We start from the raw sequence: 27,099 nt of genomic DNA on the forward strand, positions 1-27,099 counted from the left end.
TGTGACCCGATTGAGGGGTTGCCATGTGGGTGGGTGAATGTGCAGCCAACTTCATGCTAAATAAACAACGATGATGGTGTGTTGGGTGTCAAGTGTGGTGGAGTGAATTTCGCGAGAAAATCCTGGATACTCCACTTGGAATCTCTAATAACAGGTCAGTGTGTAATCCTTACTTCATCTCACGGGAGTGGGTGGTGGAAAATCCCGGGAAAGAGCAGTGAAAGTGGGCGAAAAGCGCATGGAAAGTTGAATCGCCTGTTGCACAGTCAGCACACGTGTAGTCATCTCGCTCTCGCACACGATCAAATCATATGTTGCATTGTTTTTCGGAATTCGCGCGAGAACATAAATAAATGGCGAATATGGGAACTATTTTTGGCCGTGCCAGAGAAAAAACCCACCCAAAACCAGTGATTCTGGCTTATTTCTCCGAATCTCGCCCAAGATACTGACTGTACAACTCCTCTGCGTGGTCCGTGGTGGGTTTCTCGTGTGGCTGCGGGGCGAAAAGTGAGAAAATTCAGTGAATTTGCTGATGCTGCGACTCTCCCACCCTCTCTGACGTTTTGTGTAATTGTTGGCCTGAAAAAAAGACGACGTGTTTGCGTAATTGGCAAAATGTGTGGTAAATTAAAATTAAAATTGCCTCTCTGCAGATGTTCCCCAACTCTCGAGTATTTGTCCTTCCCACGAGAGCGGAAGAGATGAAGCAAAATAATTGTATTCAATTATTTGCTCACGTGAAAATGACTGTCATTTGCGGGGTGTATTTATGACGAATTCGCGCAGAAAATTAAGCTGGGGCGCTATTTAGTGCATAATCGAATATCAAGAAAATTATTAAATCTGGATCGTGAGATTATTTGTCTTTTTGATCTCTTGTTCTTAATCTTGACGCCCAAATTGGGGTCTTGGTCATGATATCAAATTAAGAATGCCAATTAGGACAATAATGGTGATCATAATTTGACTGAATTTAATTAATTGTTTGGTTTTTAGAGGTTGAAAGCTATTAAACGCAAAGACAATTCCCAACAAAACCTTGTACAAAACACAGTTCAAGTTCTTTAGAGCAAAGACTCCCTTTCACACTTCCTGGAAGTCACAAAAGCATTAGTTTGTTCGAATTGAGAGTCTCAAAGTTCAGCATCAATCTTCATTTATATTCAATTAACCATTGAATTCTCTCAATTCGCTACTGTTGTCGCATACTTCCCACATCTCTTCTGCCAGAAAGTTACACATTGCGGAATCAATACGCTAATGCTAAATGTCTCGTGAAGTGACTTTGTCTTTCCTGCCTTCGTGGGTACGCTTCATCTCACGATCATTTACATAAAGCGATGGTATTTCTATTCTCTGTGCCAAAAGCACAGAGAGGAAAAACAATAAAATAATGGGTTTCACAGAATGCACACACTTTGTCGTGGAAAAATGGACTAGATGATCTTGCTCATGAGCATGAGAAAATTTATCTCATCGCGTGAGATGATGAAGAAATCAATCTGTGTTCAGGGCACAAAGAGCCCTTGACACCTTGCCACTGTACTGTGAGAGGGAGAGAGTGAGAGATGTGCACATTCTGGGAGGCTCACATTAAATGAAAATTTATAATTAACGCGATGACGCCAACACTTTGGCCGCAGCTGATGAATGGAGGAGATGATGTAATGGTTGTAGCAGTTGCTCATTGAATCATGCGTGTCGAGGGGCTTTTATGACTATAATGTGCGCCTCATTGATTCTCAGAATTATGTAGCATTCGTGAATATCCTTCCCAAGCAACAAGTTGAACAGTCTCTTCATGAGAAATCGAGCTTACAGTGAGCACTGAAAGATAAATTTTTTACAAGAAAATTCACCATTGCACATTTCTCTGATAAATATTGCCGAGATTATGGCATTTCCTCTCGTAGCTTATCCACAGCATGAAACATCCTTGGCTTCGGGGAATTCACTATCAAATTCCTTGTTCGATAATCCGGTGCGCGATGATCGCGAGTTCACGTGCACTCGTGACGGAATACCGTTCTGTGGTGGCCAAGGAGAGGCGTGTACGCTGAACATCCAACAGTTTTGTTGTACACGGTGCAAATACGCCGAGATTCCGCTGCTTCGACGTGGATCCACTACCAATTGGTCTGTGTGTATATAGTATTATAGACGGAGCATTTGTTCAAAGACTGTGAATGCGACTTTGTACAAACACAGCTGAGGAGTTCACCATCCACTTAATTTAATATCTCGCACGGTGATCTTACGTGAATGGCTCTTCTTGTTGTTTTGCTCGCCTCTTGGAGCTTAAGTTTGCCTCGTCAGCAGTCATTTGTTGTGTTGCAGATGCATTGGTGGACTTTAAAAGTGAATGTGGGGAAACTTGATTTTTTCATTTTCAATATACAGTATATAAAATATATATACTTATCTTGTGATTATGTTACTCAATTCACTCCATTGGGGGGTTTTGGAATGTCAGTCACGTGGCACCATCCCAAATGCTCTTGCTCTCTCGCTATTACCGTCAATTTCTATGCATCTCCATGCGGTCTGTCGCTGAAAATTTATTAAAATGATCAGAGCCGAAGAGAAAAGCTGCAAATGTTTAATTTTTGAATAACACATATCTGCACCGCTACTCAAATATCTCTATTCAGCATTAATGATCCATGCTTTGCTAAAGTCCACTTTTGAATTAGAAATTCATCGTTGCGTGCTGTTTGACCTTAAGAATTCTGACAAAGAGGTGTTTGAGAGAATGGACACGAAAGGAGGTGACTTTTCTTCTCGCACCTGTTTGATGGTCTTAGCATAAGCGACATAAGAAACAAACGGGGGGAAAATACACATTGGACGACGTAGTATTGGTACAGTTTTGCACAATCCCTCAATGTCTTTCGTGTTGTCTCAAAAAATTCAATTTCAGGGCCATGTGAGCTCTAAATAGCAGCCATAAAGAAATAGAGAAGAAGGGAAATGATGTCACAGACAAGTTGTTTGGTGACAGAGCAATAATCGCTGGAGTTTATTGCAATTATGCGGAGTGACTGGGCGCGGGGTGGAAATGGTGTTTAATATTATTTGTTTGGAGGGTTTCTTGTTCCCACAAGTGACATCGATTCATAAAATATTTCATGATGACAGAGTAGAAAAAAAACCTACTTGATATAGAAAATAAAAGAAAATCTTCATCTAAACTGAAGAGTTACCATCAATTGACCATCGAGACGTATTGCGATGCGCCTCGAAATTCAACATTGTCGCAATCACATTAATATTCCAAGTCAACCTGTTGACTTTCGATGGTGTCACTTTAAAAGCTCATTTCGGAGAGTGAGAGAAGGGGGAAAAAACGCAAAAATGAATTATACAGAAAGGCGCAAACAATGAAATGTATTCAGCTCCTCGCGGGCCTTCGACTATTTGGACAAAAATAACAATGGGCGAGGAAAACGTGACTATGTGCTTTTTTGGACGCTTCTGTAATTTACCAGACTTTTTATCAGTGTGCAATAAAAGACGCTCTAAGCTCAATGCAGACTGTGATTCACGAGAAGAAAAAAAAAGTGATACACTAGGAGCAAAAGTTATATAACTAATTAATTTTTATCGTTTCTGGAAGACGCAGAAAACCAGTCGAATCGTTTTTACTTATTATACTGCGAGGGATGACGGGAAATGAAATTGAATGGGAGTGTATTGGACAAGAATAAACCTATGTAGATTTATTGGTAGGTAAAAAAATTGACATAATCAATCATTTATCTGGGCGGAAGATCTAGAGAATTAATGGATTTCGCCGACAAGAGAGATTTGGGGTGGAGGAATGGGGGTGTTAAGGAGGTTGAAATGCAGCGAAAAAAACAGGAAAACCACAATTACTCATCAATAGTTGATACTTGTAATTAAGTTCTTTCTTGGTATGTTGATGAATCAATGTTGCTTCCACGTTGTGCATTAACCATTCATTATTATTTATTGAAGTTACTCAATGTCAAGTTCTACTCGAGCACCAGAAAATCGACTGATAGAGAGAGAGAAAACCCCATCGAAGGCCTGTCTGTGTAATTTTCGTTCTTATTGATTATTTTACGAATTCTAATGAAAGTTGAAACGAAATATTCCAACAGCATTTCACAGTTTTATGCCAACCAATATTCTATTATTTCTTGCTATGTGTGTACATAAATGCTGCTCAAGGAATGAGAGTGGGAGTGATTCTCTACGAAATTTCGAGAAGATTGTAGATTTCGGTGTTTGAGGAGGACGAAAAAATACACCGTTCAAATCGATTGATTATATATACAAAAACGGGAAGAGACAATTTGATATCTTAGGCGTATTTGAGTGAGCCAGAGAGAAGCGGGGGAGAGAGAAGAGAGGAATGGGAAAGACATAATAGAAAATGGATGAATGAGAAAATTGGCGCACAATTTCCTTTCAGTAGTCATTAATGTTGTCGTAGTTCTTTTTTTTGTTGTTTGGCCCACCCTCCTGAAAATGCGTGGCAGACAAAGTGTGGAGGTCGAGGCATTTACTATCAGTTCTTGGGATTATATAATTTGTGGCGGATGGAGCCTTGAACTGCGATTTGGTGGGACTGACAAAAGGAGTGTGAGTGTGTAGAGACGATAGATGAGGAATTAATTAAATGGAAAGAGCGTAAAATGACACAGAGAAAGCTTTTTATCGTTCAACCCATAAACATTTCCTCACTCCTTTTTATGAGGAAGGCTTATTGGAAGATGACACGAAAAATGGAACAACCATTTTTGCGCCTTCCTAATTGTCCCATCAAATCTCAACGCGATGGGCATTTAGACTGTATTGGCTCGCGACGCGAGTAAATTTTATGTTTTGGACTATTAACTGAGTTCATTTGTTGGTATGTAAATCATGCATTGAAGCTCAAGTTCCGTTCCAGTGAGTAAGGAAAACATCGAAAACATACATAAGTCAGTTTGATTATTAATTCTCTTTCCTCCACCTCCTTGGGTGGCGCTTGTTGTACAATGCGAACTACAAAATTATTAAATATCAAGGACGTGACGAATTGCTACGCATATTTGAGAGAAGCGAGAAAATGCTTATACGTCGTGGGGAAAAAATCGTATATTCACAAATATTAGTTGTGCGCGGGGAGAGCCGAATAATAATGTGTTGGGTCATTTGGATTTTCGACTTGGCGGAAGAAAGATGCAGAATGAATGGAATTTGCGTTGTTGAAAAGAGCGTTCTGTGCGAAGGACGTCAGAGTAATGAAGATTGGGTGCGAGGGCAAAAAATTGGACTAATTAAAATGACAAATAATCTGTGGCTGCGCTATCTGATCTGAGGTGTGTCGCCAAATCTTCTCTAAATGATTCCACATGATTTCGAGAATGAAATGACTTCTGCCACACCTTTTTAGCTGAGGTTTTTTTTTGTCCTAGCGCTTTGTGTCCCTTGATGTAGCTCAGCATTGACTCGTCCATGCTGGATTTTGCAATCGTCTGCATAGTTCTAACAATTTATTCATAATCTCCGCTGTGAGTTTCGCATTACCTTGTCCTTTTCATCGTGGTCAGTGTGTGTGTGTTCGGTCAAGGAGAAACGTGTAGGTTGGGAAATCACGCCATGTAATGCCACTTATGGAAAATCCTCACGTGTGTGCCTTTATTATGACGATGGCCTGCGAAAGTTCGTCCTAACTGCATTTTGTCACATCTGAAGACTATGCGAAAGAAGTAGCGACGGAGCGTCATTGAACATATGAGCGAAAGTCCTCCATCACAGTTATTAATGTATAATGATGGTGAGATTGTAGATTTATTCTTCACCTTCCCACTCACTTTGGGGTGGCACGTGTGCCACTGTTCAGCATTTGCTTGCTTAGAAAAGGGTGTGTTCTGTCGTGAAAATAATTTTGTGGATTTTGTGATTTGGTGTCGTGGTTGAATGAGCCACTGGATGGGGAAAGGACTAAATTGTGGCGTGCAATCGATAAAGAAGGAGTCCATTTGGGGCGTCTTATGTGGGGTCATACATAGTAAAATTTTACATAATATGGCTGATATTGGGTGGCTGTTGAGAAACTCTGTGTGTAATTTATTCAAATAGCAATTTAACCATAATATTTTGGCGTCTTGAGTATCACCCCTTTACGTTCGTTTTCACCATAAGAGAAAAAGCAAAGGAGAGGGCGTGAGTGTGTGGAAAAGTTCTTTGCATAGTTGAGAGTTTTGCCAGTGACGCGTGAAAACAATATGAGCAAAATGCCTATTATTTTTCATAAAGTCACAAGAATTCTATTGTTGACTTGTGATATTTCTTATCACTTAACACTGTACTCTACTCTACATTAATTACCATGTAAATTGTATTTATTGTCTATAAATCCGCACATGTTTATTGCACGGTCTTGCAGTCATTTTTCCTCTTAGTCATAAACATTTTCTACCCAGCACCATGACATTATTACCACAAGTTGAGGTTTTCCAGTGAGTGGAAAAAAAAGAATTCTTCAATATGCTAATTTTATGTGGGATCTTTGCAAAACTTCCACGAGTGACTGGCGAGTTGAAAAAAAGAGTAGATAATTGATGGATTCTGTGTAGGCATTTCCTGTAAATTGATATCTATTAGCGCAATTAACCCCTAATTAAATTATATTTCCGCCGAATGTGGAAACTGTAATGTGTATGATTAATTAAATTAAACAATACTTGGTTTGTCTTCTCCATGATGGGAAGTGTCAATATCTTCGTTTTCCGCTCATGAAAATTGAGAAAATTGTTAGGGCGACGATTGTTATTAATGTTCATGAGGGGATGATAAAATTTTAACTGTGTTAGAATTCACTATACATATGAACGGAGTAATGGTGAAACCAGTATTTACAATGGAAGAAAGAGAAATATTGTTGTTACTAATGGTGATTGGTTAGAGTTGAGAAATGAGATTCTCTTTTTTCCCAATTTTTGCTCTATCGCGATTAGACTCGGGTGTAATTCAAAAAGAATTACTCAACGACCCAATTGCATCATTAAACACCTTCATTTTTCTGTTCATTATATACACACAGGATGGATACATATGCACACATATAAGAGGATTATAATGGTATTTTCTGGTCATAAGACTGAGCATTGACGTGGTGACAGGGAAAATTGTGGAAGAAAATGAGCTAATGTGGAAGTACTTATGATGTTTTCGACAGCTGAAAAGGGTGTGTTGATGAATGAAACAATATATCGGGTGAGCTCAATCGATTTATCATTAAAGGCCTCTTGGTGGGTCATAAAAGGTGGAAAAACTATCTGGCGATAGAGAGGAAAATGTCGTTTTCTGACATTATTAAAGAAAAGATATCCTGACGGGGAGGAAGAAAGGCAGAGAAGAAAGCAGGGGTAGGGGAAAATTGGGGAGATGCTCTGGGTACTTTGTGTGTCCTTTTGCTATTTTTATCCACCTGGGCGATACCATGAAAAGAAACTTTAATGCTCACTCCGATGGTGAGTGGTCAGAGTTGATTAGATAAGACTATCTGCTGAGAAATAGTAAAACCCTATAATAAGTGCATCATCGCGTCCAATTAAGGTGCAATCATATCAATTAACAAAGCTAATTAGGCGCAATTTTCTTAGCCATCGCCAGGAAGGCCACAGACGAGGAAATTCTATGAGAATGCACAGAGTGTGAAGGATTTCTGCTGAGGAAAATTCTTTATTCCCTTTTCTATACCCATGATTGTGTGTCATGGACAACTTTTGCCCTACTTATTAACAAAACCTCCCTCTGTATTTCACATGATCCCCACCTGACCGCTTTTTCGTGTGCAGATTTTTGCTATGCGTGAGAATTTTTTTTATATCATACTTCTGGGTTTCCCGTTCTTTAGCACTCAATTCCCGAGTTGTGTAATACACCAATGCTTTTCCGATGAATGAAAAAAGGGAGAAAGAGAGGAAAACTTCAACTGTCACGACATCAAATGGGCTGACAGTGCGTGGGAAGTGATATCAGAAATTACCAGGTGAAAGCACTACCCTTCCCCAGTGATAAAACTTTTCAATTCCCCGGTGCTCCGTGTGTGCCCTTCACTTGTTCAACATGAACACTTACAAAATGTGTCACGAAAAGGGCAATACGTCGGCTTTTCCATTATAACCCTCTTTGCTCCCCCTAAATATACTGTCGTGGGATTCCCAAATATACGAGGGCAATAACATGGGGATAATCTAGCGAGTTTTCACGGGAGTTCTTCGGTCAAATAGGAATGATTTAGTGAAAGATGATCACTTATATTACCTATTTTTGCCGTAGCAAAAATATTAAATTTATATTTTTACTAATTTTTGTTTTTCGATTCTTGAAAAATTCTCCAAAAATTATCATTTTGAACTCCAATTTGAATGCTCAAACATTTTTTTATCGTTTATCTCCTCCGGAAAAGTGCTTCAAAGAGTTTATTCATTCCTAAACGCTATCAGTATTTTCTTAAGTGGGTCATGTAAAAATCTACAATATGTTTTTCTTACGACTGAATGGGAAAAAGTTAAAATGACTGCTGTACTGACCGAAATTCGACCTGAGTATGTGCAGAAAATCCCCTTGGAATGTGCATTTGAAAGTACATATACAATATTTGATGTTTCGCTGTTCAATTGCTTCCGCGCTGAATGATAGATGAGTGTGAGAATGTGGCCACGAAAGTGCAAGGTATAGAGGGAGAAGCAGAACATTTGAAATTGAATCTTGAACTTGCAGTTGCATCATAATATAGGTTTTTGCTAGGGTGTTCGTACACTCCATGTTGGGGGTCTCGCGTGTGTTTGTGGATATCGCGGCGCTTTGGCGGTCGCGTCGCTGTGCCAATGATTTGTAAGTTAGGGCAGCGAAAAGAAGGCCGGGAATATGAGGTGTTGTATGGCAGAGGCAAGTGAGCATGAGTGAGACGATGGTATGGAATGCCTGGTGGATTTGTGTAGTATGGCATTTTGTAAGCTTATGGACACTGTATAGTGTTGTGTGTATAGTTTTTTTTGCTCTCTGGTGTTTTGCTTTTGACGTGAGAAGGAGGGGAGGCGCGGGACGGTGGGTGGGCAGAGAGTGAGCTTGTTGCGGTTCGATCAGTGTGGAGTGACATCAGTCTGACGCGGATTGTTGGATTGCACGGAAGGCGCGATTGTTTGCTGCTGTTCCTGTTCACGCGGCAGAAACGGTCTCAGAAACTGTTAAGAATAATAATAAATACTGTAGAGAGTGATATTCTGGTTAGAATTGTCTGTGTATCCTGCAAGAAAGTGCCACAGTATCCACACACTTTATCAATGATGTACATTTTTATTCAGCATCTTGGTTAACATCGCGAGAAAGACAATCCGGATATTTTGTAAAAAAGTGAAATTCAATGGTGACGTTCTTTCTCACCGCAATTCCAATGTGTTGGGGACTTTTCGACAGCGGCGAAGAGGGGCACTTGAGACACGCCAAAATCGTGCAAAATTATTCACATCGGTCAGTTATGATTTAATATATAATTCTCTTGAAAAGTCTCTTAACAGTACCTCATGATATAATTTTTGCTGTGCAAAAAGTAACGTGTGTGTCTCCATTATCGAGTGAAAATAGCGAGAGTGCGTGTATTTTGAGGATTTCTGTGGCTTTCAATACGGCCAACAATTGCAGCAATTCATATTTTAATTCACTTAATCCTTCTGTAATGCATTCTGCATAACGTGCCATTGAGTCTAATTTGTTATTCATGGTTTGGAGGTGAAATAGAGAGTCAGTTGTACAATGGCAAAAAGGCACAAAATTGTGTTCACTTTGTGTGCAATAATTTGAAGAAAAAAAAATGGGAAGAATAAAAATTGCAGCAAATGGTCAGGGAATATGATATTAAAGCTGTTATGTATATTAGATTGTTGAATGAATTATTATTGGAAATTTTCTCCTGATGCTGATCAGGTTTCGATAGCTTGCGCTGTACGTAATGTAATCAGTTAAATTATCCCCGATGCACTTGTCCCATATATTGTTGGGTGACTAGAGAAGGGCACTAGGTGATTGGGATCTTCTGGAATTTCCTGTCGCGTGTGAGTCAGTGTCTGATATGGAGAAGAATGCTGTATAATACATGTGGTTATGATGAAATCATACAAAAATTAAACAATTCTGTCATCTCTTTACTGACAGGAAAACGTGCAAATCCCAACAAATGAGATTTTATTTGCTCTCATCCAAGTCGTTTTATCACCCAGACTCGAATTCGTAGCATAAACAAGAGAGGTGAAAGAAATACCATAACTTTTTTTTCATCTTCTTATTCTGCCCAAACCAGACATAAAGTGTGTACTTAATGTATTTTCACGAGTGAGGAAAAAGCTGTTGATCCTATTTTCATGCTCACAAATGCGGGGAATGAATAAATTGCAAAATTAACACACAAAACCGACGAATATCGAGTATTCTCTCACAATTAGCGCTTTCCTATTGCAATTGCGAGACAAATCAATTTTAATGAGACTTCTCATTCACTCTCACCTGAGCTGGTGAGATACATGACCTCGTGAAGTGTAATTGACACGACAAGATTGATGTTTTTTGTATAAGCAATTTTAGCCATTAATATTTTCTCATGTTTTCAATTGCAAGATCAAGTGTTGTGGTGTTGAAGGAATGTAGCAATCTCTAATGACACTAACATTATTGAAATAGGGAATAAGACTTTGCGCTGTGCCCGATGAATAAATTTGATCGTTTGACTGAGAAAGTGCTGCAAAAATTCACATAATAAAATATTAACTTGGGAATTGCAGTTGCAATGAAATGATGAAGATGCGGAGAATTGAATGCAAAAGGTGGTAAGAGGCATGGGAATAAAGTACTCACGACTGAGAGTCAAAACCACACACTTCACATTGTTAAAAAATGCATTGGAGAAGTGCTGTGGCTGGTGCTAATAAATTTTCTATTAGTTGCATTTATCACGTCTGATTGATAATTCATTCCTTAGTATTGCTTTATTCGGTTTTAAGGAAAGGATTTCTTATTGATATGCTCTTGAGTCGATATAAAGTTGGTGTTTTTTTCCCCTCACCAAAACTCTTTCGTGTATTTGTTATTCTAAGAAACAATTATTGAATTAGAAGTTTCGTTGAAAAGTCATCAAAGTCCGAAGAGTGAAACTCTCAAAGTTTGTTTTTTCACTGAAAATTTGAACAATTTATCTGTTCTCATCCATCCACACCCAAAAATCATCTGGCATTATGAAGTGTGTGTGTGTTTGTTTCGTGTGGTTTTTTTCTGTGATTCATCAGCAGTCTTTTCATGGATTTTTTTTATCAAGTGTCTTCGTCCTTATGGAAATCCTCTGCAATAAATTACGGTGGAAAATTTCATCAATTTATGTTTATTCTGTGTATAAGAAATTATGAGGCCCTCAATGGAGAAAAAACGTGTTGTCGCATTTGATTGTTTTCAGATAAGACTGATAATGTTGATAGCACATCACATATTTACTCTTTATGGGCACAATTATCACTAATGACTGTCTTATCGTGTTGGAATATCTAATAAGGTGGGTGTTTGAGAGTCAATTGAGTGGAATATTCTCAAGTATTTTTTGTGTGTGCTTCGCATGTTTATTCCTGTGCCGGAGGTACAATTTTTCGCGTGATTTCAGTGTAATTTGTGTGCACCATTTGATATTTCATTTGGACCCAAATCTCTCCCACCAAAGCAACTTTCAATGGATCACGACCATGAACTAGATTTGGGCTGTTTGTCCACGCAGCATGTAATAGACAGTGGCTCAGACTGAAAATAGTGAAAGACGCAACATGATGGTTGATTGGCAAAAAAGAGCTACGCATCTGTCAGAGGTTCCCCGCGAGCTATGTGATTTTCCTATCAACAGCCACTGAATACTTCAGTACGCCAGACATAATGTAACTCATGAGCATTATTATGAAAGTTTCTTATTGGGAGTCTCAATTCTCAACAGTCCTCAGAGTTAATTTGTTGCCTCATAATTGCCCAAGTCTTTAAGGAAAGACAAAGTGAGTGAAGTGTTTTGAAAGTTTTCCAGTCATTGGCCAAATAATTTCCACACTGCATGTGTCCCAAAGTCCGTAAATGTTAGCAATTAGATGGGAATGGCTTTTCGATAATCCTTTCTAAGAACAGACACACCTCTGGAAGGTGTTACGGTCACTCCACACCGAATCTCTCACCGATCCACCACTTTTCCATGTTTCACGGTAAATTATAAATCATGCGAACGACCTTCACATGTCGCCAGCAGTCGTGGTCATCCTTTTGCATTTCACCTGATGGTCTGACACCGTCGCCGAAGCACAAGTTGGTGGCAGTTCCTGATTGTAGGGATGGCATATCACCCAATTTCATGGTCATATCGTATTTAAATGGGTGTGAAAATAGAATGGAGGCACTCGTGATGCAAAAAGAGTCAATAAAGCAATGCGCTACTTTCAATCCAGGAATCAATAAAGGGAAAAAAATTACGTGTTGGTTTTATTGTAATTGGAAGCAAATGACACGAGAATATTGCTGGCAATACACTTTTTTCGTATGGTATTTGAGATATCAATTTGCTCAATTGAAATCAATTGTGGCGCGTGATCAATTGTAACTGATTGTTGTGTTGATTTTGTGTGTCTTGCAGGAGCCTTTGGGCGAATTTCTGAATCTCTGATGGAAGGGTGGTTGTATCCACTGAGAATTCCACCCATCCAGCATTGGCCATTGGCCTATTGCTTCGATCCCGAGCGACGACATCATCTGTGGAGGAGCAAGAGTAGCCACACGAAAGTCACAGCGCGATCATTGGGGACGAGGCGTGGTTCACAAATCATTCCATTGAATGCCAAAGCGGAGCTGAGGAAGAAGCTGTACATATTGGCCACTCTGCACACCGAATCCACCATCCTCAAGTTGGCCAATTGATCGTGAGTGCGGGTGTTCCAAATGTCACCACTGTGGGAGGACCATAAGAAGAGCCTGAGTGCAAGGATTCTCTGTGAAAGTGCACGTCAAAGAACGCAATCGATCAATCAAGTGTCTTAACTAAGTGTCCTTAGCGTGAAGATTGAGTTTACTTATATAATTTCCCTTTCTATCAGTTGGTGCAGTGCACTTTGTGGACTATTAGTTTCTTTTTCCTTCTCGTGGGATCAAGTTCGTGTGTTTAGGGCGAAGTGAAGAAATTTGCAAAAATATAGTTCCTCATATGCTGTAGTCTGTAAGACAAATAAGAAATAAGTGCGTGCCTCAATTGTGACGAGAGACATTCAAGAACCACCAGAGTTCCCACCGAGTTCGAGTGCGTCAACCACAACATGGGAAAGAAAGTTCAGGCTCCAATTCAGCAGCGTGAGTATAAACTTCACCTCTTTATCCTCTTTTTTTGCTGTGCTGTACCGCTCGAAGTGTGTGTCCAAGAGTCTGGTAGGCTTTCGTTATGAAATACTGTGCTGATCGCCGGTCAGACAGACTGAGCGATAAAAACAAGAATATTTTTGAACATGAAGTGAAACAAATTACATTGTCTTTAATATCTGTTTCTAATTAATTTCACCATATTTTCTCGGCACAAAAACCATCATACAATTAACAAGCGTGGCGACCACGAGAGAGAGAGATAATTGTAAAATGGGGGGGCTTTTAAATAGCACCGAATTTCGAGTGAAGCGAGTGTCTGAGAGAGTGAAAACCACATCATAATTCAGTGGCTTTTCTTTTCTCAAAACACTTAAACAGTATATGAGATTGACTGATTGAAGATGATTTTCCACTCTGACAGACCTTTTCAACACTACGCAGTAGAATTAGCATTATGCTCGGTTATGATCTTCTGCGGAGGTGAAAGAGTGTTTTGAATATTTCCAAAACTTATGCTCTATGCGCGGAATATGAATGTGTCCAAAACAAACAACGCATTTTGAATTAGAAAACTGAGTCAAGAGTGCGGTACTTGAATTAATACTTAATTCATATGTATTTGTAAGAGATTTTGAATATTTCATAACGTAGTTTAGGGACAGATTGTTTGGTGTTTTGAAAGTGAAATTGAGACATTTAAGTGACACCATCACCTTGATATTTGAAATGATTTTCTTGTTTAACATGTTGAAATTATGTAGTTATGCACATTGAGTGAAATTCATTATCATTCACGATAGCGTATAGCATTGACAATGCATTAAAATCCTTGAGTTTGACTATTTATTTCGGAAATACTTCGATTACTTAAGCATAAACTCGCATATTTGATAATATCGCAGCTTAAAGATGAATGATAAGTCATGAAATTTAATAGGACGATTGATTTAGCTAGGAATTTCCAATGTCGATATACCAGTAGACGTGCATATTGATTTTCTCCTCCCATTGAAAGTTTTTTTTCCAACGTGTGAGACACTTGTGGGAATAATTGATAGTGAGAGATTTTCTGTTCTGAGAATTTCTCAAGATGCTCGTCACTCAATGAATTTGATGAATGTGTCAGAGTAAACAAGTTAATAATATTCGGCAGGAAAAAGTGAAGTTTCACACTGCTGAGTTGACAGTGTTTTGTTGATCTTGTATGCAAAGTACAGGGTGAAGGTTCTCAGTAAAGTTGCACTGTGAAAGTTGAGAAGGGCTGCTCGCATTTCCACGAGCTTGCGCAATTGTGACGGAGTCGCATGGAACTTTATTTACTTTCCAAGAACTTCCAAGGAAATTCTGACTATCTCATTGTCTCTTTCACATGCTCTTGCTTTCCATGGCAAGTGATTGAGATGGAAGTCCACGTGGATATTGAGGGGTAGATATTTCTGGATTATTTTTCAAAAAATTACTCATGACTTGACGAAATTTTTATGAGAATAATTCAAAGTAAATGTTCTCTAGTTTGTTAAGACTTGTGAAGCAATTGAATTGTATTGATATGAGTAAGATGAGCGAATGTGACCCAAAAATCCATATGTGACGAATGAGTCAGTGAAATTTCCATTTTCCCCAAATCAACCCCAAAGCTGAGTGTGCGTGCACTCGCGTGGTGTGATTCGGGGAGCCTGGAAAGGCCACAGAGTGAAAAGGGCTAGAGACAGTGAGAGTCTTGTCAGTTTTCCTTACGCTCTCGTGTTTGTATCGTCTCAAGAAGTCTCTGCAGAGTGACCAATTTTCTTTCCGAATCATTTCTCTTCGAGTCTGTCTTAATTTCTGAGCTATATTTTCCTGCTAGTAATCCACAAGTGATGTGAAACGGGAGGAAATTTGAGTGGAAATGTGCAATATTTTGGATTTCTGTGAACTCTGAGGTGGTGATAGAATGTCCATTTGAATGTTTTTAGTACCAGAAAATGAGATTTAGAAGGGGAATGACTGAAGATTCTTATAGAGTTTTTATATGAGACTTTTGGGTACTTTCTGTCTGATGGGTAGAAACACTAAGACTTTACTAAGGATTGTTTTATCGATTTTACACCCCCACAGAGAGAATTTGCGGAGGTTTCACCTTTAACTGTGTCGTCACTGTTTCTTTCTCTCAGATGTAAGAGAAATTCTTTATGAAAACGACGTGTGTGTGTGCACAAGTTGAGTGGAAATCGTATCAATTAGCTCAATATCGAGGAAATTGTAATGGCCATCAATTCTCTGCCACCCCACTTTTGGGCTCTCTCGTTTCAGGAGTGTGAGAGTTGAATGGGTGAAATATGACGGGTGGAGACTGAGAGTGAATTCAATCACAATTATTGACTTGACCAAATGGAGCAGCGAGGCAATCAAATCTATATTATTTAATAGGGTTGAGTGCCATTTCTCCCATCCAGGCGTGCTGTCTGGCATGCGAGAAACTGCGTGACGAGGAGATTATTCTCTCATCGCGCGAGATACATCAATATTTTCTCCGTTTCTATGGCAGAGACGCACATTGTCCTCAAACTCCCTCGCTTTTTCGCTCTCTTCCGCTGTACAACAGAAGAATTACTTATGCACAAGGACATTTTGGGGAGATGTTTTTGGGCACACGCCCAAAAAAAAAGTTTGTGTGTCTGTATTTTGCAACAATGATGTTGTATTTCCTGACATTGTCGCCCTTCAACTCTCATCCTCATGGCACTCTGTAGTTCCTTGTGTACAATGAATGTGAAAGTGAGAGGACGAAAAATCATTCATGACAAGTTTATTGAACTGTGAATGAAGTAATTTTCCTCTTGCATAAATTCACCCTTCCAATTGGTGGGAATGGAGACAGAAAGGAGGAACGCGGAGAGGAAGTCATTGGATGATGGGAATGTTGTGTGAAAAATTCCCCCAAATAGCTCAGTGGCGGTGGAATTGGGAGAGAATGATGACACGAAATTGAGGAATTAGGGGGGCGTGTGGGGTGGATGAATATAAAAAATATGTTGCTCGCGAGTCGAACGTGTTTCCTATCGATTTTACTCACCGAAAACACTTTCCCGAGGAAATTGTGTGAGTGTGACAGAGAGAATGTGTGCTTTTTGTATTGTTGGGAGAAAATTTCACGATGGATTTGTGGTGTGTGTTTGTCAAGCTTTTTTGGACTTTGAGATAAGGACACACACACGCTATCCTTAATAGAGTGCAGACTTTTGCGAAGCTGATAATCACACTTAATCAACTCTGGACACATTGTTTTAGCATGACACAATGAGGAAGGACAGGTGGAGGAATAAAATTCAGAAGGGAAACAGAGCGAAAGGAACATAACGAACGAGGGGTTTGAATAAATAGCCTTCGATAAATCTCCTACTGAAAAATTTATGTGAGAAATACAGCAAAGTGCGACGATTTCCAGCGCTTCACTTACTCTTATGCACCCTTTTTACATGCGGCGACAGGAAAGCATGTTTGTAATGATGATTCCTCAATCTGTCTTTGCAACAATAAAGTTGCAATTGCTGTTCGTTGACTACATCTTTCCTTGACTGTCTTGAGAGGAGAGTTTTAGGGTTCATGGCTTTGAGGGTTCAGCGGGGGTAAATGTGTAACAAGGAGAAATAAGCGTGACACAAACGTGTGATTGACACGTGTGGGTGGGATTTTGTATCAACAACAAGGACACGATATAAAAAATGCTGTGCTAGTGTATCAAATTTATAATTATTTGGGCGAAAGGTGGGATGAATAAGTAAAAGAAATGCCGAGCCCCGCCACTCAAATTGCATGAATTAGAGAGAGGATAGCAGTAATTTGTATATGTTTGTTGTGAGGAGATATTCTTGGAAATTGTGTTATTTGCCCTCAACTAAATAGATAAAGTGAAGAAAGAGAGAAATTACATGATTGAAGTTTTGGCCAAGATGAGGACTTTTAGCTTTGCTCAGTGCAATTTGCCGCTATGAATTGCGGTGAAAATTGTTACGCAACTTTTGATGAAATATTAATGAGAGACGAAGAAAGTTCAAATGAATACATTTCTTCGTGCGGACTGAGGCACAGACGCTGGCAGACATGAGTGGACTTGGAATTGCCTACTAGGAAAATCAATATTAAAGCCTCTGTAATTACCTTGTGACTGCTTATCAGTGAGGTTTATAAATCGTCAGAGGTTCTCCCGTATGGTGTGTAAATCTTCAGTCATTCTCAGAACTTAATCTCAATTATCATCCTGGCAATCGACCGCGCAGTGGGGCAACGGAAGTGACAGAGTGAATGAGAGAGATGACAGGACTCCTAGAGAGAGGCTCAGACTAAGTGTACCGCGAATCCCGAGTCGAGGGACAAGGGCAGTGAGTGTGAAGTGTGATGGGCGTGAGTGCCTGAGTCGGGGGCGAGAGAATGCTGAGCTCATCGTCGAAGGCTGTGGATGACACGGTGGAGTTGGAGGTGCTGGAGATCCGTGGCGATGGGAGTGGAGGCGGCGGTGAGGAGACGACGGAGGAGGATGACCTGAGAGCGTGTCAGTCGGCGGCGCCGAGTCGCAAGAAACGATTCCGCAAAATGGGTCGTCGCAAGTCCAAGACTCAGAGCTGTGGCAGCCTCTCGAGTCTCACGTCATTGCGTGGGGCTGCGGCCGGTCACATTTCCGAGTCTGATGTCAATTACTCGCCAGAACCGGCGGGTGTGGTGAAGTTTGCCGGGCGCATAGTGTCCAAGGAGGAGCGCGAGAGGACGGGCGACTCGCGAATGCATCCACCAAGTGCCACGTCAACTCTGTCCACTGGCCCACCGCCCCCGGGGCGACTCAGGATGTCCGTGGTGTCTGTCCTGGGGAAGCTCGGCGTCATCAGGCGCACCAGCAAGTCGGCAGGCAGTGGCGAGGGGCGTTCAGCACCGGAGAGACCATCTCTGGTGTCATCATACTTTCGACCATTTCTCTTTAGCGGTACACATACGCACAGCAATTTATTCTTTAACTCCCTCACAGCTGATGAAACCCCACCAATCGTGATAACATATTCATGAGCTCCACCTTCAAATGAGCAGTTAAAGTTTCAAGACGAAAAGGCCGAAATCTCTAACACCTGCCCTCCTCTCTTGTCTTTCCAGAAAACGAACGTAGAATACGAGCAAACGATAGAGAATACAATTCACAATTCAAATACGCTGTAAGTACATATATTATTAAACACATTGTTGAGAGATTGATTTCTCAACGTCTTATTTCTTGTTCTTTCTTGCCTCTCTTATAGAATAATTACATCAAAACGTCCAAATATACACTTCTCACGTTTCTACCATTGAATCTCTTGGAGCAATTTCAACGTCTTGCCAATTTTTATTTCCTCTGTCTCTTGGTACTCCAATTGATACCCGCAATATCATCATTGACGCCAATAACCACGGCGATACCGCTAATTGGTGTATTGATGCTGACAGCGGTGAAGGATGCATATGACGATATTGTGAGTATATATTTTGATGGAATTGAGAGCAAATATGTGCTCAACAAAAATCATAAAAGCAGACAATGCAAACGGTGCAATTAGGTATGAGTTTTGCAAATGGATAAATCATAAAATACTCAAAGATAGAGTAGTAAAACGTTCCAGGGTTGGGTTTTTTAGTTGAAAAATCGTGTAAATTCAACATTTACTCAAATTTTTAGTGGATTCTCCATACAATGTCTTCACATTGTTTTCACTTGTGAGGAACCAATAAGTTTTACTGGATAATTTTATGAGCTCTTAAATGTGCTCGCGAGGCGCCCTAAAAGTTTCTCTAGTCTCAAGGCTGATCTGTTTTATGATCCTGCATGAGAAGGTGAAACATTGTGGACTGATTCCTTTTGTCTGTGTGCTTGATTTTCTCTGGCAGCAACGACACATGTCGGATTCGCATGTGAACAATCGCAAATCGAAGACACTGCGAAATGGCAAGCTGGTGGATGAGCGATGGTCAGGAGTGCAAGTGGGCGACATCATCCGGATGGAGAACAATCAGTTTGTCGCCGCGGACATTCTGCTGCTGTCATCGAGTGAGCCCAACGGGCTGTGCTTCATCGAGACGGCAGAGTTGGATGGTGAGACGAATCTGAAGTGCAAGCAGTGCCTCGTGGAGACGGCAGAGATGAGTCAGCACGATGAATTGCTGGGGAAGTTTAACGGGGAGATCGTGTGTGAGCCGCCAAATAATCTGCTGAACAAGTTCGAGGGGACACTGATGTGGAAGGGACAGAAGTTTTCGCTGGACAATGAGAAGATTCTGCTGCGCGGATGCGTCCTCAGGAATACGCAGTGGTGCTATGGAGTTGTAGTGTTTGCCGGCAAGGATACGAAGCTGATGCAGAACTCGGGAAAGACCAAATTTAAAAGTACAAGCATCGATAGATTACTCAATTTTATTATTATTGGTGTAAGTATATGGTGATGAGTGGACACGTGCTTTTTCTATGAAGCTTCAAATCTAATGCATCTCTCTATATTGCTTGCAGATTGTGTTTTTTCTCCTCTCCATTTGTGCTTTCTGTACCGTCGCTTGTGCAATATGGGAAGGACTCGTTGGACAGTATTTCCAGAAGTACCTACCGTGGCCGTCTATTATTCCCAATGGTACAATTCAAGGAGCCACCGTGATTGGTTTACTAGTATTTTTTTCATATGCTATCGTTTTAAATACGGTTGTGCCAATATCTCTCTACGTTTCAGTAGAGGTAAAGAGAGTGTTCGCATTTTCTTGTTTACAATTCAATGAGATCTGAATGATTTGTGTACGTTTGCAGGTAATAAGATTTGCCCAGTCATTCCTGATAAATTGGGACGAGAAGATGCACCACAAGAAGACCAACACGTCGGCCAAGGCGAGGACAACGACGCTGAATGAGGAGCTGGGACAGATTCAGTACATCTTCTCAGACAAGACAGGGACACTCACGCAGAATATTATGACGTTCAACAAGTGCAGCATCAATGGCAAGTCATATGGTGATGTTGTGGACACGAGAACGGGTGAAATTGTCGATTTGGCTGATGTGAGTATGAAAACATCACTTCTTACTGCAATTAATTCTATGCACAAGTTCGATTCAGTTGTGTTTCTCGTTCGTGGAATTGATATGATGTTTTTTTAGTCTAGTTTTTAGTATTGTGAGAAAAAATTCATTGATTCTCACTGGTTCAAGGGAATGTTAATAGAGAGAAAGAGAAAGAGAGAGATTGATCAGTAGATTGATATCGAGAGGAGAGTTGTATTGTGTTTTGTTAGGGAGAAAAAAAACATGGAGTAATTATCGTTGATAGCAACAATTAGAATAGATTTATTCTTAATTTACATGGTTTGTTTTTCGCCTTACAATGTATTTCTTTGTGAATCAATATGCATAAGTATTGAAAGCAGAATTTGAGTGATTTTGAACTGTACATACATAGTTTCTTGCGTTTCTTGATAGAAGCTTGATAAGCAGTAGTTCATATTGATATTTTTTAACTATTTGTTTATGTTGAATTATCTAATTTAATTTTTTATCACTTTGAAAAACGTTATTAGACAGTTTGTTTATTTATTTATAATAAGTGGACAAAGTAGAACAGATTTTATGCTGAATGGGTGGAAACTTGAGGAGAATAGTGAGTGGCTTTAGAGTGTGTGTTATTTGTTGTCCTCTGTGTAAAAAACAAACACAAATGTAACAAATGTCTCTCCTTTCTTCACTTCTTGGATCCACCAACACTGCACATACAAAAACTCGATCTCTGGGTGTTGTTTTAATGTCCTGGGACACACAATGGCATAACCAATTAAATCAAATGGTCCAATCTCCCTTCACAACACACATCGCGCAGCCCCCATTCGCGGGCGGAGCGTCAATTGTGGTGGCATGCGGTGGGCGAAAGGCATCGCAAGTTGTTGGTGCGAGGATGGCGGCCAAGTACCGCAAGGCATCGGCAAATGTGGTGCACAACAACAATCGTCAGCATTCACACCAACCCAAATTGCCTCTGCAAATCAATTACAATCCAAACGACACTTTTACGCACACAATCCCCAATTCTGGACTCAATCACCACGAGGGAGTGCATGTAATGCATGATTATGAATTGTTTTTCTCCAAGAGAATTTTCTTGTCTTTGTGTTTCTGTTTCTAAAATCATGAGATTTTTCTGCCTGAAGATTTTTTTGTGAATCGAGATACACAAATTGATTGATTGAAAAGGTGAAGATATGTGCGATTCCATGGCCATTCTGTAGATTGTCCCAATTATGCAATGATAATTCATAATATTGATTGTAAATAAATTTGTAGAAATTGTATTTATAGATCTGAAAGAGAGAGAGAGAGAGAAAGGATGAAAGACACTGAAATATTTATGCACAAAGTATATACACACTTTTCCATGCACAATTTCAATCAGTCAACAATAAATGATATAATTTATCTTATCCTTCAAACAATTTCTGTTTAACATCTGTTTTTGTATTTGTGTTTCTCTCTGAAGACCAATTTGCTTTTCAGTTGCACAGAATACGACAAAACTCTATCGATTCACAGTCAAAATTAGCTTCTTACAAGAAATAACTCTTGCTGTGTGTGTCTAAATGCCTGTCTAATAAGAAGTCTAATGATTTATTTCGCAATTTCAGGTTGCAGATCCCATAGATTTCTCCTTTAATCCTGAGTTTGAGCCAGAATTCAAGTGGTATGACCAGAATCTGTTGGACGCCGTGAAGATTGATGAGGAGAATGTGCACAAATTTTTCCGATTGCTCGCTCTGTGTCACACTGTGATGCCTGAGGATAAGAATGGACGTCTTGAGTATCAAGCTCAGAGTCCCGATGAATCGGCCCTCGTCTCGGCGGCGAGGAATTTTGGCTTTGTCTTCAAACACCGAACACCAAATACGATAACTATTGAAATCAAAGGGAGCGTTGAGGTGAGTTCTGAGCGTCTTTCGAATGAGATGAGAGTGTTTAATTGGAGGAAATGATGTCGTTGCAGGAGTACGAGTTGTTGAGCATTTTAGATTTTAATAATGTTAGGAAGCGAATGTCCGTGATTGTTCGACGCAACAATAAAATACTGCTTCTCTGCAAGGGAGCTGACAATGTGATATACGATAGATTGGGACCGGATCAGATTGAAATGAAGGCGAGGACGCAGGAACATTTGAATGTGAGTTGAACGGGGGATGTGGTGAATGGCAGCGAATCGATGACTGTTGATTGCCTTTGCAGAAGTTCGCCGGGGAGGGTCTTAGAACGCTGGTGCTGGCCGAGAGGTATTTGGATCAGGAGTTCTTCAATGGATGGCGAGCACGTCAACAGGAGGCCGCACTGTCGATGGACGGGCGAGAGGACAAATTGGGCGCAATTTATGAGGAGATTGAGTGTGACATGATGCTGGTGGGCGTCACGGCGATTGAGGACAAATTGCAGGATGGAGTGCCACAGACCATTGCCAATCTGCAGACGGCGGGCATAAAGATTTGGGTGCTGACTGGTGACAAGCAAGAGACGGCCATCAATATTGGCTACTCATGCCAATTGCTGACCGACGAACTGGTGGACGTGTTTGTGGTGGACGGTGTGACACTGGACGAGGTGGAGCAGCAACTCAGGAAGTTCAAGGAATCCATCAAGATAATCAACACCTATCATCCGGGTGGTAAGACACTCTTGATCTCATCCTCATTGCAATGATAATCTATAGTGCAATTCTGTCTTTTTAGGCGTCTACCACAATAACATCGCCACTGCAAATGGTGGAAACAACTCCACTGTGACCATTGAAAATCTACGCCACAATGCAGCTCCACCCGCAATCTCCGTCGTCACTTTTAGGTGGGACTCAAATAAGCGAAATAGGGGCGCACCAGACAGGTAGAGAGGCCTTCGAAAGACCACGACTTTATTGCCGAATCAAGAGACTCTTCTTAGCTCTTGCAGAATTAATTCCCTCGCTCCTGACTAGTAGATAGTGGCAGTAGATGCTCTGAAATTCCTTTAGTTCCACAATGTAGATTAATATCCAGCGCTCCTCAATCTCCTTCTGTGTGCTGTCTTTACGGTGAAGAGCATTCCAGGAGATTGAACACCTCGCAGGAATGCTCTTTGCAGACTCCTTCACACAAACACAGTTTATTTTTAATTTAACAATCAGAATGCAACAGAACGTGATTTATTGCGCTTTTAATATGCGATGTAGAACAACACACGAATATTTGTGCTATTGAATGCCGCAAGAGGCATTCAATAGCGCATTCGTGTCCTTAGGAAGCTTTATTTGAAAAAAAATTACTTTCTTAGTTTTGTATATAATTTAAAATCAGGAATGTTGCGATTAGCGGAAGAAAACAGTCTTTTTTACTTATTATTTACACCATACACGAGACACACAAAATATAACTCACAGAGAGCACTTGAAACAAAGTCCTAAAACACTGACAAATTTGCCACTTTCCTCAATGTACTCTAACACAATCTCTTCCTGGTAATCTAATCATATAGTCGATAGAAACTGAGAAAGACAAATTTCTCCCTGAGGTAAAGATATTCTTCTTGTACTATTAACTCTCCTCCATTTGGAGAAATGTGATGTAGTTTCGCTCTTTTTCCCCCTTTCAATAGTGGTGAATAATGAAATAGAGTGTTAATAATTTAGTGGCAGAAAATATTAGAGATTACATTTCTTTATGATGATGATGATGAGAAAAAGGAAAACCTTGTGGTCCTCTCTATTCGTCTGCTTGGTATGCCCAAAAAAAAGTATTTAGAGAGAAAAGAAAGTGAGTTCTCGTAGGAAGTAGAAATTTCTGGCTTTATATTACTTTTTCCATACATCATTTAACAGTTTTTTTTTTCTCTATGTGTTTCATATAATTTTCTATGTTGTATCTTTTCCTTGGTCTCTTTTGTGTTTCTTCTGTTCAAATCCGAGTGATTTGTAGTGTTGTTGATTTTATGTTGTTGATCTAATAATCCACAGAGACACTTTTTTGTGATGTTGTTGTTTTATCTCTCTCTCTCTTAACGCCTAGACTAACTCCTTTTTGCGTGCACAAATCACTAGTTTTTGTTGAGAATTTGTAGAGAGATTGAGAAGTGGGTATGTTTATGAGTCTTATTGGGCGTTTGTGTGGTTGTCTTTGCAGTGCTGAGTGCGATCAGATCTTCGATGGGGGTGAAAAGGGACCGGCGGCAACTTCGACGGGTGCGACGGACCTCGATGAGAATACGGGTTTCGCCATTGTGATCAATGGACACTCTCTGGTGCATTGTTTGTCACCGGAACTGGAGGATCGCTTCCTGGACGTTGCGTCCAACTGCAAAGCCGTGATCTGTTGTCGTGTCACGCCATTGCAGAAGGCCATGGTCATCGAATTGATAAAACGTGCCAAAAATGCCGTCACTTTGGCCATCGGGGATGGCGCTAATGATGTTTCAATGATCAAAGGTGGGTTTGAGTGGGAAGATTTCTTTGATTTGCTGGATAAATGATTCTTCTGTTGCAGCTGCCCACATTGGTGTCGGCATTTCGGGTCAGGAGGGAATGCAAGCGGTCCTGGCCAGTGACTACTCGATCGCCCAGTTTCGCTACCTGGAACGCCTCCTACTCGTCCACGGCAGATGGTCATACTATCGCATGTGCAAATTCCTGCGATATTTTTTCTACAAGAATTTTGCCTTTACCTTGTGCCATTTCTGGTTCGCCTTCTTCTGTGGCTTCAGCGCACAGGTTAGACGCAATATACGATGGAAATTTGTCATTCAACTAAACTGCTGAATTGCCTTTTTTTAGACGGTGTTCGATCCAATGTTCATCTCCGTGTACAATCTGTTCTACACATCACTCCCAGTGTTGGCTTTGGGTGTCTTTGAGCAGGACGTGTCGGATAAGAACAGCCTTGAGTATCCCAAACTCTACACGCCTGGAATCATGAACTCTCTGTTCAACACCACCGAATTCATCCGGAGCGTTCTGCACGGTATCTTCAGCTCACTCGTCCTCTTTCTCATTCCCTACGGAACGTACAAGGATGGAGTGTCGCCCGATGGCTTCGTTCTCAGTGATCACATGCTTCTGGGCTCCGTGGTGGCGACCATTCTCATTCTGGACAACACGGCGCAGGTAAGAAGATGAACTTCCTTATTGTGTTCGTGGAAATGTGAGAGTAGGATTTCACTCACTGCCTTGCAGATTGCCCTGGACACTTCGTACTGGACAGTGTTCAATCACATCATGGTGTGGGGCAGCGTCGTGACGTACTTTGTGCTGGACTACTTCTACAACTACGTAATTGGCGGTCCGTATGTGGGATCCTTGACACAAGCGATGAAGGAGCCCACGTTCTGGTTCACCACTCTCATCTCTGTGCTGATGCTGATGGTGCCCGTGATGGCGTTCCGCTTCTACTTCGTCGATGTGTACCCAAGTCTGTCGGACAAGGTGCGACTGAAGCAGCGAATGGCCCAGATGCGATCCAGACAGTCGACAGATGTGCTCAGAACACCGTCAGCGCGACGAGCAAGACGATCTCTGCGATCAGGCTATGCATTTGCACACCAGGTGAGTACACTTCGCGTCTCGCCAGTGTTTGCCACGAATGGATGGTAATGCTTTTGGGTGATGATGTCTTGCAGGAGGGCTTTGGGCGACTTATCACATCTGGGAAGATTATGCGAAAACTGCCACAGGACTTCGCCTTTCCGCTGGGATTGGGCAGCAGTCGGAAGCAGCACGCGATCAACCATCAGGACTCGGTGAATCACAACAATCACAGCAAGCAACAGCAGCAGCATGTGAATCTGCCGGGCAGTTCCAACGGCGGCGACGCTAGTCCACGAGCTCCTTGTCAGGACTTGGATACCATAAATTTGTAGTTTTGTATACGCTTTGTCACATACACACACACACACATAAACACACACTTTCTGGGATGGGAAATTGGAGGTAGTTTTCTAGAGCTCCACATTTTGAAGGGGGGAACTTAATAACTTTCTCTATCGTCTTTATGGTTAATCGCTGTATATAATGGCGAGGTTAAACTCTCTTTTGTGATTTTAGTTTGTAGTGAGAGAAGCGCTGAAGAAGCTTATTTTTGTTACTTGTACATTACTTTTCTATCTAGTGGTTTTTAATAATGAAATACAGAATTATGTGGCAAAGGAGAAGATGTAGGATAGATATTTTTCCTTTTATATTGCATACATGAAATGTGGAATTATTTATTGTCAAGTCTCACACACCCACACACACACACTTCTCACAAAAAATGTATTTCCCTTCACGCCTTCACGAGAGAGAGAGAGAGAGAGGAGAAGAAATCGAGAAATCCTTTAAGAATAGAAGTCACTCTGAAGAAGCCTTGTATAAGTTGTTATTAGGTATTAGAGAAAACATGAAGTATTTGCTCTTTATGATGATGATACTTGATTGTAAAGAGGAACAGGAACAATGAGAAATTCCTTTCTTTTTGAGAATATCTCTCAAACACGAAATAGTGTTTACTCAGGAATTGAAAACAGTTGATGCTACTTGGCAAATTGTTGTTCTTTTATAAGCGAAACGGAAGCGATTAAAGAATAAGTGAGGAATTATTAAATGTTACATACATAATTTCAACAGATCTTTATTTTCTATTTGCCAGGATTTTCCTTATTTAATATGAAATCAATATTAGGAACGCAAGGTTTGAAAGATGAACAAA

At 40.6% G+C, this 27,099-nt stretch overlaps 1 protein-coding gene across 5 annotated transcripts; it reads left to right on the forward strand.

Annotated features, from left to right (window-relative positions):
• The first annotated feature begins 51 nt into the window (after positions 1–51).
• LOC132265033 (phospholipid-transporting ATPase ID) lies at positions 52–27,016 on the forward strand. Of its 5 annotated transcripts, none has more exons than XM_059765434.1 (17): positions 52–154; positions 12,668–13,374; positions 18,505–18,563; positions 18,648–18,860; positions 19,273–19,809; positions 19,889–20,107; positions 20,177–20,425; positions 21,237–21,473; positions 22,036–22,326; positions 22,392–22,565; positions 22,628–23,057; positions 23,122–23,272; positions 24,544–24,845; positions 24,904–25,127; positions 25,191–25,520; positions 25,590–25,958; positions 26,033–27,016. In XM_059765434.1, the coding sequence occupies exons 2-17, from the start codon at positions 13,341–13,343 to the stop codon at positions 26,270–26,272; spliced, it is 4,059 nt and encodes a 1,352-aa protein (XP_059621417.1). In that variant the 5' UTR covers positions 52–154; positions 12,668–13,340; the 3' UTR covers positions 26,273–27,016. The 5 variants fall into 5 exon arrangements, with proteins under 5 accessions (XP_059621417.1, XP_059621416.1, XP_059621420.1 ...); XM_059765433.1 differs by lacking the exon at positions 52–154 and adding an exon at positions 9,034–9,495; XM_059765437.1 differs by lacking the exon at positions 52–154 and adding an exon at positions 9,034–9,495 and having other exon boundaries at positions 23,122–23,233.
• Positions 27,017–27,099: the final 83 nt, after the last annotated feature.

Source organism: Phlebotomus argentipes, unplaced genomic scaffold, assembly GCF_947086385.1.
Source record: "Phlebotomus argentipes unplaced genomic scaffold, Phlebotomus argentipes genome assembly contig_2, whole genome shotgun sequence".
NCBI classification, from domain to species: Eukaryota; Metazoa; Arthropoda; class Insecta; order Diptera; family Psychodidae; genus Phlebotomus; species Phlebotomus argentipes.

Bases quoted from the DNA above. Each gene is read 5' to 3' on its own strand.
- LOC132265033 (XM_059765434.1), top strand. From the start codon at position 13,341: ATGGGAAAGAAAGTTCAGGCTCCAATTCAGCAGC. The intron at 21,474-22,035 runs GTAATGCATGAT...TCGCAATTTCAG, and splicing joins ATCACCACGAGGGAGTGCAT to GTTGCAGATCCCATAGATTT. The intron at 24,846-24,903 runs GTGGGTTTGAGT...CTTCTGTTGCAG, and splicing joins TGATGTTTCAATGATCAAAG to CTGCCCACATTGGTGTCGGC.